Genomic DNA, 13,578 nt, shown 5'->3' on the forward strand with positions numbered 1-13,578 from the left:
TCACTCTGTGGTAGTACTTCAGTAGCTCTTTTTATTGGCTGCAAGGCCTCGCATGGGATGAGAGAGACACTTGCATCTGAGCCCAGAAGATAATTTACTAGGAGGGCTGATGTCTCAACGGACCAGGTCTGACGGGAAAAACTGTCTAAAAACTGGGATTCGAAATTTGGAGCCTTTCTGTCCCCCTCCCATAATTTGACACATGCCATGTGCTATGACATACTGCAGGACTTGTTATGACAGCACAGATAGAAAAAGAGCATGCAGGCAACCATTTCCACCAGCTGAATGCTAGCAACTTGCTTCAGAAATACAGTGAAAAAAAGAGATCATGCATAATTTACAACTTCTGAGGTAAAACGGAGTTGTAAAAACTGACAGATCTGGCAAAATATATAAGTTGGACTTTGTACACAAGGTGGAGGAATAAACCTCATGTTACACGTTGAATGTAAATACTGCAAAGCACTTTGATTTCTCTGCATATGTCTGTGGTAGACTCTGGCTTGTAGAACACATTGTAGAATTTTTATTTCCATCACATTATAACTATATTATTTCTTTTTGAGGCAAAACCACTGTGTATAATCTGCCAATTGTTGGGGAGAGCATTCCACTTTGGTCTAATATGTTTCATGAATATAAACAATAAGATTAGCATTGGCTCTGCTAAACGGCACATTTATATCAAAATTCCCCGTTCCAAATGTGTTCTTACATTGAAATACTGCAATCTGAACAGCCTCGCTTCACCGATACTAACTGAAAAAATGTTTCATTGAAACTTGATTTAGCAATGCATCATGTCCTGCATATAGACTAAAACGACAAAAGCAAATAACCTTTGGCGAAAATGGATTTGAGAGACATTTAGAAAAATTGGATGGTGTATTTATATAACGCTGGCATTTGAAAAGCAACGTGTATGTGTCTGTTTTCACTAGAGCAGAAAACTGCCTTTTGCGATAGTCATTCTAAATCAATAATGACTGAAAATGACTATTTTACCCAGTAGTCAATATGCTCTGGTATTAAATGCTTGGACAGTTCAGTAAATGAAGGGTAAATTCAAAGAAGAACCTTCTGCTCAGAAAAAAACACAAAAAAAAAAACACAGGCCTGTTTTTCATGGCTAGCCCTGTACTTGAAGGATCATTAAATACGAAAACACATTGTTCCTGGAAATCGTGCATTTCACTTTAAACAACACAAGCATCACAAGACAGATATCAGAGATGTTGAGTGAGTCCACATACTGTAGGTTCCTATGCATTAAGAAACTGGCCAGATAGCAAACCATACTGTGTTTTATAAGCATATGAAACGTAAAGCTGTGAGGCGCAATAATATTTGACTGTATGTAATCACACGTATAGACCTTACTGGCACCGATTTTGTCATCAATACGTTTTCAAATGGAAACATGCTTTTGATCTGCAGCTTTATAAAGCTCATGAAAGACTTTTGATGGATGTTGACGTCTTGCTGTCTATGTGGAGAGTTTCCATGTCGGATATCAAAGAACCTTGTGGACTCACTCCAGCCAGAGAGAAAGAAAGGATGGAGGCCCACAGGAACTGCTGTGGTCTGAGAACATCATCTTGCCTAGATTTATTTACGTACTTATTTTTTTGGAGTGGAAATATATTCACATATCCAAAAATAAAGAAATAAAAAATAAATGTGTACAAATGAAAAAAAAAAAAAGAAAAAAAAACAACACTTTGTCCAGGTGCAGGAAGGAACTGCAAATTAAAGAAATAATTCAGATTTATTTACTTTATATATCAAGTAGAAAACTGCACAAAGAAGTTTTTGAGTTAAGCATCCTCCTAAACTGATGCTGTCCACCTCAAACCCACCCATTTGATATGGAGGACGCATTTCTGCCAAACATTTTACAAAACCAACAACTCTCTGAGTGTTTGCCATGGTAATGGATATGACAATACATACGCGACATTCTGATTCTGACACGCTGCTGTAAACAAGTAAGACATGATACTGCTGTAAAACATAGCATACATGAATTACCCATAGCAGATCTATACAGGTGGAGCTGGGGAAGGTGGAGGGTTTCTGAAGGCGCACTGCAACTGCTACAGCAAATGCTGACCAAGTATTTGAAGGTTAAGCAGTGAGTTCATTGGCTACTGATACAACAGGAACCAATCAGCTGTGCCCTATAGAGAATGATGTGAATGCAAGCAAATTGAGTCAAGGACCTATTAGTCTGCACCATCTAGTTTCATGACAGAACTTTGCATTTGATTACAGCTTTGGTGTTGAAAATTATAGTGTAGTCTGATTTTATCACCCCACAGAACGCTATCCCCATCGGATAGTTTGTAATGCCTGTCAGAAACATATGGTAATAGTAAACAGTATTTCCAGTTCTTTTGTAACAGTGGTAGCTATCAGTTAGAAACATGCTAAGACAACAGCCTAATCAGTAAACAATATGCTAAGCTAGCAGACAAATCAACTAACAGTATACAAAATATATAAAGATAATCAGGCGCTGAATAGAGTAACAAAAATTCATTGTATGAAATGTTTTAATTATTCAGTTAAGTACAAATAACAGACTTAAAATGGAATTTCTTATTTCCAAATATGTGTTCCTCAAATTCAACCATTAAAAAATAAATAAAAATTCATTAAAGAACAGGAATTCAGAACTGAAATTGTCTCAATATTTCCAATCTCAACACACAAAAAGCAAGTTGGTGACTTTGTTCCTCCATGATTAATTATATTCCCAGAAATGAAACTGAAGAAGATACACCTCACTTTGAGGCAAAACATTGTTTCTTTAATGCATGGCGCACTGTGATGTGACTAGCCAGGGTTAAATTGTCTCATTCATCTTCAGTTTTCCCAGCCTCATCCCTAAACCATAGAGAGACAGATGTGCCGAGGGGGAAGCCCCCTGCTTCAATTCAATTCTCTTGCCAATTCCAGCCACCCTGGGAATTCTATGGGAAACCATGGGGAGACTCCCTCTTTCCTCACCTTCTTAGGCTCTCTCTGATCATTGCGTTTCTTTTCGAAAAATAGCTCAGAGAGAAGTCACATTCTACACATGGAGATTTATCTCCATTCATCGTCTGCGGTGCTGAGTGTATGGATTACAGATGATTAATACCTTCACTGACTCATCACCTGGGGAGTATCCACAGGGGCTTAAGTGTGTAATGCACAGCAGACATCCAAGTGTCTCCTACCCGACTCGATTCACCCTCTTTTCACATGCATTACCATGGAAGCCTGTTTCCGCCTCAGAGGAAAAAATAAAAAGGTTTTGTAACAGTCACACTGTAAGATATAAAGAGACTGCTTATCATAATTGACTTTTGTATCTTACAAAAGTCGCAACTGCAAGATATAAAGTTGATAAATACACATTTTGTGAGATATTAACAATTTAGAGAAACAAAATTTAAACTATGATATATCATGTCAAACTGCAAGATAGTCACATTGTGAGATTTAAAGTTGCGATTGAGATAAAACGTTGCAATTGCGAGATATAAAGTAACATTTATGAAGAAGGAAAGTTGGAAATATGTGTAATGCAAGGTCATATTGTGAGATATTAAGTCATCATGAGATTGCAAAATAAGTCACATTGTGAGATATCACCATTATGAGACAAAACCTCAATTGCAAGATATAAAGTAACAATTATGAGGAAATAGTTGCAAATATGTGACAAACTATAGATGTCACATTGTAAAATGGAATATCACAATTATGAAAAATTGCAAGATAAAAAGTAACAAAATCGAGAAACAATTGTGAGACAATCATGTTGCAAAATATATAGGCATTTGTGAGAATTACGAGGTTTATGAGATAAAGTTATAAAACAAATTATAAAGTCATATTGCAAGATATGTCGCATTAAGAGATTACAAAATAAGTCACATTGTGAGATATCACAATTATGAGAAATAGAGGCAATTACAAGAAACATAGTCGCAATTGCGATAGCCGTTTTATGATGTCACGTAGTGAAATGTAAACTCAACTATGAGAAACAAATTCGCAGTTGTAAGGCAAGAAGAAATTACCGTTTACATTTTTTTTCACTCTAGGCAGAAAAGGCTTCCATATATTAGAGATCAATGGGCCAATTCACAAGCTTGCTGTGCAGGTGTGCGTCTAAGGTTGAGCTGTGTCATAACCTGAAGGAATTAGAAATAACATGGACAACTAATCCACAGTGCTTTGTCTTTGACCTCAATGGCATAGCATTTAAATGCTCCAGCTGTTTGACCTTTCTGGCATGAATGGGAGTCTGGTTCAGCTGATTTTCCATCTTCCTAAGAGGCACCGCAGAAATTAGAGCTGTGATTACTGGAACACTAAATCAGATGCAGCCTTTTTCGCTCTGTTTCTGTGTTGATGATCAACGACACTGTTAGCTGCTACCTGTACAAGCGTTGCATGTTGAATTACTTAGCATGTCTCATGTTTCACTACAGCACCTAGGCAAATTCTCTTAAAATGTAAGATTTATTCTTTCTAAAAAACTTCTTACTTATGAAATATTCCTAAACTTGGAAAAAAAGCAAAAAAGAGGAAAAGAAAAACATCCTCCTGACTACAGATGGCACTATTGCGTTAAGTTGAAGGCCAGTTTCGAGTCTTGCACATCACTCACACATCAAAGTGATTGACATGTTCTTTTACAGACCACTTACAAGCCTTTAATGACCTTTACAAGAGAGGGCATTGACTTCTTCCATTCCTAGTTGCCTGGGAGACAAGGATCCACATGTAAATGATATTCTCTCTCAAATGAACCATCCTTGATGGTTCCTCAAAAAGCTACACTTCAATGAAGCTGTTCCTGTAAAAATAACCGCTCTGTCAGTCTCCCTCCGTGGTCCCCAGGCTTTCGCCGGTTCTGCTAGCTTGGAATGCGAAATCAAACGCAGACACATCCACTGACCAAAGTATTAAAACTGATGAGTAAATGACTTTCACCGCTCCCACTTCAGGCTTTCAAGCTCCTTAACAAGTCAGTCGGTCCATGAGGAAAAAAAAAAGAGAGGCAATAAAGTCAACGCTCAACTTTTCCACCGAACTGCATGTGAAATTATGAGACAATTGCCACGACTTAATAAACAAAAGAGATGGAAGTAGCAGCTGACCCAGCACGGGTGAGTGAGAAAATAACGCTCATTTGGTCCCGAAAGCGATGTGACCGTTACAAATGAGTGCAGTAGGAAACCAGACCTCCTTTTCACAACATCTCTCAATCTTTCCCACTCTCCCACTTGAGAAAAACCCAGATTTATGCATTGAAAGTGCTTTTGTTTTAATTACCGGCAAAGCTTTCCTGACGGTCTTGCTGTAATTGAGGGGCAAGAGTCCCAGTCGGATCGTTGGGAGCGAGAGACTGCCTGCTGCTCAGCCTTCTTTTAATGGGAATTTCTGTTGCTCCTAAGTATTTCAGCAGAACCCCGCAGCCGCCCGTGGGGTAGCGTGAAGCTGGGGCTCTATCGGTTCTTGAAGTCTTATGAGGGCACATTATATGACCATAGTAATGGCGATTATTATCCTCTTTATTGCCATTATCATTCAGTGGTCCAAGGGTCGTCTGAATGGGATTCTAACCGCTCATTAACATAGCAGCTCGGAGAGTAGCTGATCTTTCAGCTGGGTGATTGAAAACGACTAGCCAAAGCATTTCTAGAAAACAGGGCAAGACAGAAGAAATGAAACAAGTAATTGACCAATTAAGATCTACGAAAACATTGATATGGTCATTCAAAAACGCAGTCCTTTATTTTTCTAAGAAAGAAACAGATTCTTAGCTGATCCTCCAGCTTGGCAATTGAAAACAACCAGCCAAAACATTCCTATTAAACGGGGCGAGAAGAAGAAATGACCTTTGGATATCAATGCTAGAAACAGATACTTGATCAATGAAGACCCACCAAAATATTGCTATGGTTAGTCAAAAAATGCAGTCCTTTATTTTGCTAAAAAAAGAGACAATATTCTTAGTTGATCTTCCAGCTGGCCGATTAAAAAACGACAAGCCATAACATTCCTAGAAAACGGCGAGACAGAAGAAATTACCATTGAATGTCAATGCATGAAACGGATAATGAATGACCAATAAAAACCCACCAAAACATTGAAACTGTTAGTCAAAAAATGCAGTCCTTTATTTTGCTAAGAAAGAAATGGGTCAGTCATGACATCAGTTTCTAGCACATACAGTAAGCACATTTCCATCTTCTCACAGTTTACTCTCTAATCAAACCCTTAAAATTATCAGAACTGACTGAACTAGAAACATTACAGAGATTTTCCTTTTTACGCTCACTTCCGTTGCAGACGCATTTGATTCCACCACTCGTCCCAATGATAAGCTCTTAATAATAAATAAAAGAGTGCTGCCGGTTGAATCAAGAAACGTGGAATGGTTCGGGGTTGTCTGAAGCCTACCAGGAGACCTCAAAACAATACAAAGATGGATGAACTGATATAGAGGTGGTTGGGTTGGGTGGTCTGGTCTGTGGGTGGTGGTGGAGTATTCCAGTGAGCAGGGAGAGCTGCCATGGTGTTGTGGTGACAGAGGTTGTGGGAAGGGGGGACAGAGCTGAGGTTTAAGACATGGTGATCTGCATGGACTCCAACATTTCTTCCACCGCCTTCACCGAGCATTTGTTCTCCTTCTTCCCACGGCCTGCCATCTAGGAGAAACAGAAAGAGAGGGGTTGATGAAAGGACATCATTCCATTTACAATGTTTTTGGACGTATTACGTTTTAACACAAACACTGTGGAGCGTCAGACTCCATAACATGCTGATGCTAAAAGACAAGTATTTGTGTACGATTCCCATGTCTTGCAGGAACTGCATTCATAAAACACTTCAGAGGTTTCTAAGAGGGTGAAGAGTGAGTAAAGACCATTGTTACCATTCTTTAAACCTTAAGGCTCTATCCCGGTCTGCCTAAACTAAGAGATGAACCTATTTTTTGAGGGGTCCCAGACAGTGACATTAACCTATATTTAATTAAAATAAACTATATATAATTACCACAATATATATATTGTTGTAACTGTACTAAAGACTATATAGAATATGTATATTGGTCCCTGACCAAAAATGTATGCATACCTTTCCCCAATCAAATGCTTTCTAGTATGAGAAATGTTTATCTCCCTAATACCAGCAGTAACTGACTAGCAAGTGGCTTTAAAGGTATTCACTTTTTATATACAAGTATTTTAACTGAAATCTTAATTTAACTTTTATTTCAAAGATGCAAGTTTTAGCTGCATTAAAAATTGACTTGATGGCTCAAAAATAGTTTGAATAGTGATGACGCCTCTGTCTGCACTAGTAGAGTAATTGAGATGCCGCTGCGGGTCTCTATTCCTCTCTCCTTGTTTGCCCTATGAGAGTAAAAGGATTGGAGGGATACTACAGCCTAATGAGTCACCAACTTACACGCTCACTCACAAAGACCCATTAGCCGACAGACCCCATGGCCAAGCATACTTACTCACACGCTCTTGCCACATCCGCTGTGACTCATCTGCTAAGAGTCCCTCTGCCTTGCTCAAACTGGACAAATTGAGCATATCGGCCAAAGCTCACTTCTCTATCCTCTCCTCCAGCAATTGACATAATAAACCAATCCACTATCCATTAAAGGCTGTGCTCTCCGTTTCTCCTCATTAGTCTCATTTGACGTCTGCAACGTATCCCGATCACCACTGCATCTCCAGCAGAGATGGGTGTTTAAGAAGTCAAGGTTTGTCAGGTTAGCAAAGTCCCATTAACCCTGGCTGGTACATGCTGGAACTACACCAAAAAAGCTGAAGATGAACAGTGACACCGGTAAACTGAAGTGCTTTGCTAGCAAGTTAAATCATCAAATCAAACCGTATACATATGAGATTGATCAGATATAAAAAGTGAATTTATTCCTGTGATGGCAAAGCTGAATTTACAGTAGTCATTACTCCAGTCTTAAGTTTCACACGATCCATCAGAAATCATCCTGATCTGCTTATTTGATGCTCAAGAAACATTTCTTATTATTATCAATGTTGATGTAATGTCAGGTGAACTCAACAGGAACTAAATGCAGTGTGTTTAATAAATCAAGATAAAGGGCAGAAGATAAAGGAACAGAAATCAAAGGAACGGAACTGACGACACAGACGATACATCCATAAATGGATAAGAACTAACTTATTAAAATAAACTTTAGGGTTTAAATACACAGGGGGTAATTAGCAAAAAAGATGCACCTGGGAACAGTCAACAAGAAAACTACAAACTGACTATGAAATGGGGCACCATACAGGAAATAACTTAAAAGTATACATACATATAACACATTTAATTTGATATTTTCCTAAAGAGAAAGAAATGGGCCCAGATGATTAGTTTAGGTGGTTCTCACAAACAAAGATGTCAGATTTTAAATTGCGCCAGCCGAACAACTGCCATTGAGATAAATGTGAATGCTAACAGACAGCTTTCTCCAGGTATTCTAGACCTCCTTGGAGGAAACATCTGCATCGTAATGGCCTGTGGGTGCGTTTGTAGAAAGAAGGAGCCAGCAATCCCACTGAACTCATTGGGTAAACAGAAAAAAAAAACACAAAGCATGGCCGAGAGAGCATGGCAGTGCCGTTTCTGGGCTTGGCAGTGCATATCTGTGTCCTTGCAAGTAATTCATGGGTCCCGCCGGACATGTACACATACAGAGAGACAAATGTCTGGGAAACATCGCTAGATTAATAGAGCTGATTTGTGGTCTAAATGCCAGGCTGCCGTTCCCAGCATTCTCTCAAAAACCCCACATTATTGTGCAAGTGAGCTGTGTGGTTTCTCCTGAACGATGGATTCCATCACGTTTTAGACGAGTGCAAAAGTCAAGGGCATCTACAAATGGCACAGAGGACTACTTGATGTTCAGCAGCCCATGCATATCAAAGCAATTAGACATGTACACATGCTGACTCAGTGCCAATGTTTGCATTGATCGTGGCTGACACGCGACCAGGTAATTGCTCACTTATGAAATTAAGCGATATGCGTGTGCCTTTTGTTTCTGAGTGTTAGATAATGGACCGACCCTGTCATATCGCTCAATCTGCTGTGAGTGAGGGCTCTGGCATTACGCATCAGAAGCCCTGTGTTGCACCCTAATCCATCAGCGAGGTGAGTCATCCGTCTGTATGACTATTATGAAACGTGGACTGACTCAGGACTTGACAGCCGCTGTGGCTGAGTGATATCAGCAATGAATTATTAGCTCTATATTGAGAGAGAGAAGGATAAAGTTAATGTATTTATGCTTTTAAGTCAAAGACAGAAAGCACTAAGAGGAAAAAGGAGTGAGTTGAGAAGAGAATGTCCTAACAAATTAAATTCGAACAGTTGTCCGAGGACATCAACCGTGGCCAGAGAGTGACTTGCCTCTACCATCAAATGAAGGTATGCTAACCACCAGAGGTTGGAGGCACCGTTAACCTCCAGAAGACCTCATCAATCAAAGCTACTCTGCTAAAGGGTGACTCAATTTCTCTTTGAAAGACCTCAGAAGTTCTTCAAAGCAAGGAGTACAACAGGTTATGTTGACCTCTCAATACAACTAAGGTGCTTTCAGGTATAGTGAACGAGGTCAAGGATAAATTGCTTATTCTGAATAGCCTTAGGTTAATTCTTACCTGCATATTCAAAGCCACTTCACCATATCTATGTCATTAGAGATGGACACAGATGATTCTCACACAGTATTTCAAGTTCTCTCAACATTAACAACATCAAAACCAACATCAAAGTCTCTGACTCATCTTGACTCAAAAAAAAAATAAAAAAATCTACGTATCATATGTAATACCTCCCAAGAACCAAGTGTCAACAGCAGATATCTTTGTTGTTTTGACAAAACTGTACAACACCAAATTAAAATTCTGTCATCATTGTGTCTAACTCTCATGTTGTTCCAAACCTGTTTGATTTAATTATGTGGAAAAAATATATTTTGAAGAAAGGTTTTTTTTTTCCATACAATGAAAGTCAATGAGGTCCAAAACAACACTGAACCCAATTTAATTGCATTGTATGCATGGAGATGGTGAGACTTTTTGAAATGTTGCATAGTGACTTATCAATCAGGCAAATCAGTCCGAACATATTTTTTATGTTTAAAATGAAACTACATGGAGCATGATTTCTGGCCTATGAGATTTCACTGTGGGAGGCACTACCAGGCGCAACGTGACAAAAATAGGAACCAAGCACCGTCACAATGTCTTGACGCATGATGCTGCTGACGCCATGGTTAGGACACAATGTCAGAATGACTGCCATCATAACCAATGACGTTCTTGTGAGTAAAGTCTCTCCTGAGGCATACGGATCAGTCAATAGAGGAGAAAGATACAGAAGATGATTGTGTAAAAAAAGACAGAAGGAATGAAAGGAACATTAATATCCATTTATTGGGTGGTCTGGAAATTCCAACAGAAAACCAGCCAAGTTTTTAATACACCCTCAGGGTTGGAGACCACAAGGTCGACATGTTACTTTTGAAAGTGGATAACAGTCCTTAAATATTTAATTCTATAAAATAAATGTAAAAAGGCAACAATGCACATTTTATAGGTCCCTTTAGCATTACAGGTATAATTGACCCAAACATGAGTCTTTGACTTTCTTTCCTCTCTAGAATACAAATGAAAAATGTCTCAGTATTTTTATTCATACAATGAAAATCAGGTCCCCACTGACTTTCAGTGCATGGACAAAAGCAGTTCTTTAAAATATCTTCTTTTGTGCTCTACTGAAGTAAGTTATACAGGTTTGGAAAGACATGAGGGTGAGTAAGTGATGCCAAGTTTTCATTTTTGGGTGAACTCTCTCTTTAACAGCAAGATCCAGTTCATTCTGATCGGAATTTGGTCTTGTGGCGTACATCTGAAGAACCCCTCTTTGGCACTGAGACGCCAACCAACATGTCAAAGGGAGCTCCATCTAAAGAGTGTGACAAGAGTCCTCCAACCACACAGGAAACACTCGACGGGTACGCTTGTGTGTGTGTGCGGCCCCTGATGGCCCTACTTGCTGACTAAGGACCCCTTTATTACACTTTTAACTGTCAATCCTTAAATAAGCAATGTATATCACCCTGATGGCAGTTAAGATTTCAAATAAATCTATAATATTTACATTGTGTACCATGGCAACAGCATAAACCGCTTTAGTGATACCATGCGCGCTGCACTTCACTTTTTCCTCTCTTCTGCTATCATTATTGCCTCCCTTTGCAGCCGTGGTGTGCACGCTGCATATTTTCCCCTTGCTAACTCCTGAGGCCTGTGTTTGGCACCAGCTGTTATGCTTCATAGGGATAGTGGCGCTTTAACATGCAGACATAGAAAACAGCTGCGTAACACAATGCCAGGCCCTGTGGGCTTAAGTCAACACATTAGCTGCGCTCTGCCCAGGCACGCGTGTTCAGCACAGACCCAGCGTGAAGGCATGGCATACGCTCACTGTCTGGGGATGTGCTCTCCTGTCTGTATATCAGATTGTGCTCTGCAAGAGAAAAAAAGAACGAACCCGGGCAGCCAAACGGCATTGCCAGTAACTCGGGCTGGGCGGTATGACTAGGTAGAGATTCTGCTATACATCTGCGGCAAGATTTAAAAGTTCCAATGACAAGCAGAAAACAGTAATAAGTGTTCAGATTCAAACATCACACACAAAATCTTTTGATAAATATAATACCGTTCAAAAGTTTGGGGTTGGTAGTATTTTTTTGTTTTTGAAGCTCATAAATGTTGCATTTATTAAATCAAAAACACATAAAAATACTATGAAATACTGTTTTCTCTTTTAAAGTATTTTAAAATATAATTTATTCCTGTGATGGTAAAGCAGCCATTACTCGAGTCTTCAGTCACACTGATCCGTCATAAATCATTCTAATATGGTCTCTCTCTCTCTCTCTCTCTCTCTCTATATATATGTATATATATATACATACATATATATCGTACATATACATATACATACGTACATACACACATACATGTATAGCCCCTAAACAGCAAATCAATCAAAAATGGGATAATGATATTGAGCGAATGCTCTCCGCACATAGTATACATTCATCGAATACTTTCGCTTCAAACTCGCTCAATCTCAGCCTCAGTCCATTCAGAAATACCGGTCAGTTGGCAGAAACCTCTGAACGCCACTTACTTTTGCCAGGAAAAGCCTCTAAGTTCACAGAACCAATCAGAACAAGCGAATCGAATCATATGATTTCAAGACGAATGACGACGTGCATATGAGCCGGCTTTCAATTGTCAAGCTGCAAGTTTTTATCCTGATTATCCTAAAGAGATTTTTTAACAAAACAAGATGTTTAGAAGTTTATACTAGAAATGTACATTTTATGACAATGGATTGTTTAGATTTGACAAATATTCAGTTTAATGTTTACTGAATGCACAACTTAACATAAGCCTACACTTTTTAGGTCTTTTTTATTTTTATTTTTGATACATAATTTTATACATATTTTTAATATTGTATATATAGATTATTATATTTTAAATATATATTCTATATTTTTATTTATTTTGAGCATAGTGTATATGGTGTAGTTATTGTATAAAGTCTTCTATTTGTTGTTGTTATCCAATAAAGTTTGCAGACATTTTGTGTCATTATGGTCATATTGTGTGAATTGTTTTTTTTGTTTTTTCTGTATTTTAGAGCCTTTTACTTTTATTCAGAAAGGACAGTGAAGAGTGAATGGAGAGAAATAGGGTGGAATCGGGAAATGACTGTGGGTCAAAGTCGAACCTGAGTCCCCTGTGAGCACTTGGACCTGAATATGTTACAGACGTGGCTGTAGTGATTTTGCAACTGTTTATTAAGTATTGTCCAAACAGGTGGACTTAGAGGTTTTTGCAAAAAAAAAGAAAAGAAAAAAAGGGCACACATGGACATGAAATTTGTTAGATACCATTTTCATTGCCATTAAAGTGGAATTTTTGCATCTGAACTCTTCATACACATACATACATATATGTAGGTATGTATCTATGCATAATTTTTTTGGGAGAGATTTAGGTTATACCACCCAGTAACTCATGCATTCCTCTTACCTGATAGGCTCTGCTAATCTGAGAGGTGGCCCATGTGGCGTATTTCACATTGTCCTTCTTCACCTTTGCGCTTACTTTTGGGCTGGCAGCAATGTGACTCGCCGACTGCGGGAGAAGACGACGGGAAAAAGACAACACATAAGGGTGAGATGGACCACAGTGTTGGGGGAAACACATAAAGATTAGAGTATCACCATTCCTGGAAAGCGTCAATAAAGACCCATGAGATAAAAATCCATCGGCTCCCACTTAAAGCCCACATAATGGAAGGGTGGCTAAACCCTGATGGCAATGGAGGGTATTTTTTAAAGGGTGGAAAATGTGAGGGTTTTGAGCCTGGTTGAGTTGTGAAAAAAATAAATAAAAAAATTCTAGACGCTGTGTTAACGCAGCCTTATGTGTCTCG

At 38.8% G+C, this 13,578-nt stretch overlaps 1 protein-coding gene across 1 annotated transcript in view; it reads right to left on the bottom strand.

Moving 5' to 3' along the window:
- Positions 1-6,161: 6,161 nt before the first annotated feature.
- Positions 6,162-13,578, bottom strand: part of emc2 (ER membrane protein complex subunit 2) — a 31,553-nt gene continuing 24,136 nt past the window's right edge. The window contains exons 10-11 of the mRNA XM_084087952.1: positions 13,173-13,277; positions 6,162-6,716 (exon numbers count right to left, since the gene is read on the bottom strand). Of these exons, the coding sequence (XP_083944078.1) occupies positions 6,630-6,716; positions 13,173-13,277 (192 nt within the window). The 3' untranslated portion in view covers positions 6,162-6,629. The remainder of the gene's footprint in view (positions 6,717-13,172; positions 13,278-13,578) is intronic.

This window comes from Abramis brama, assembly GCF_963993115.1.
Source record: "Abramis brama genome assembly, chromosome: 17".
In the NCBI taxonomy this organism is placed as follows: domain Eukaryota; kingdom Metazoa; phylum Chordata; class Actinopteri; order Cypriniformes; family Leuciscidae; genus Abramis; species Abramis brama.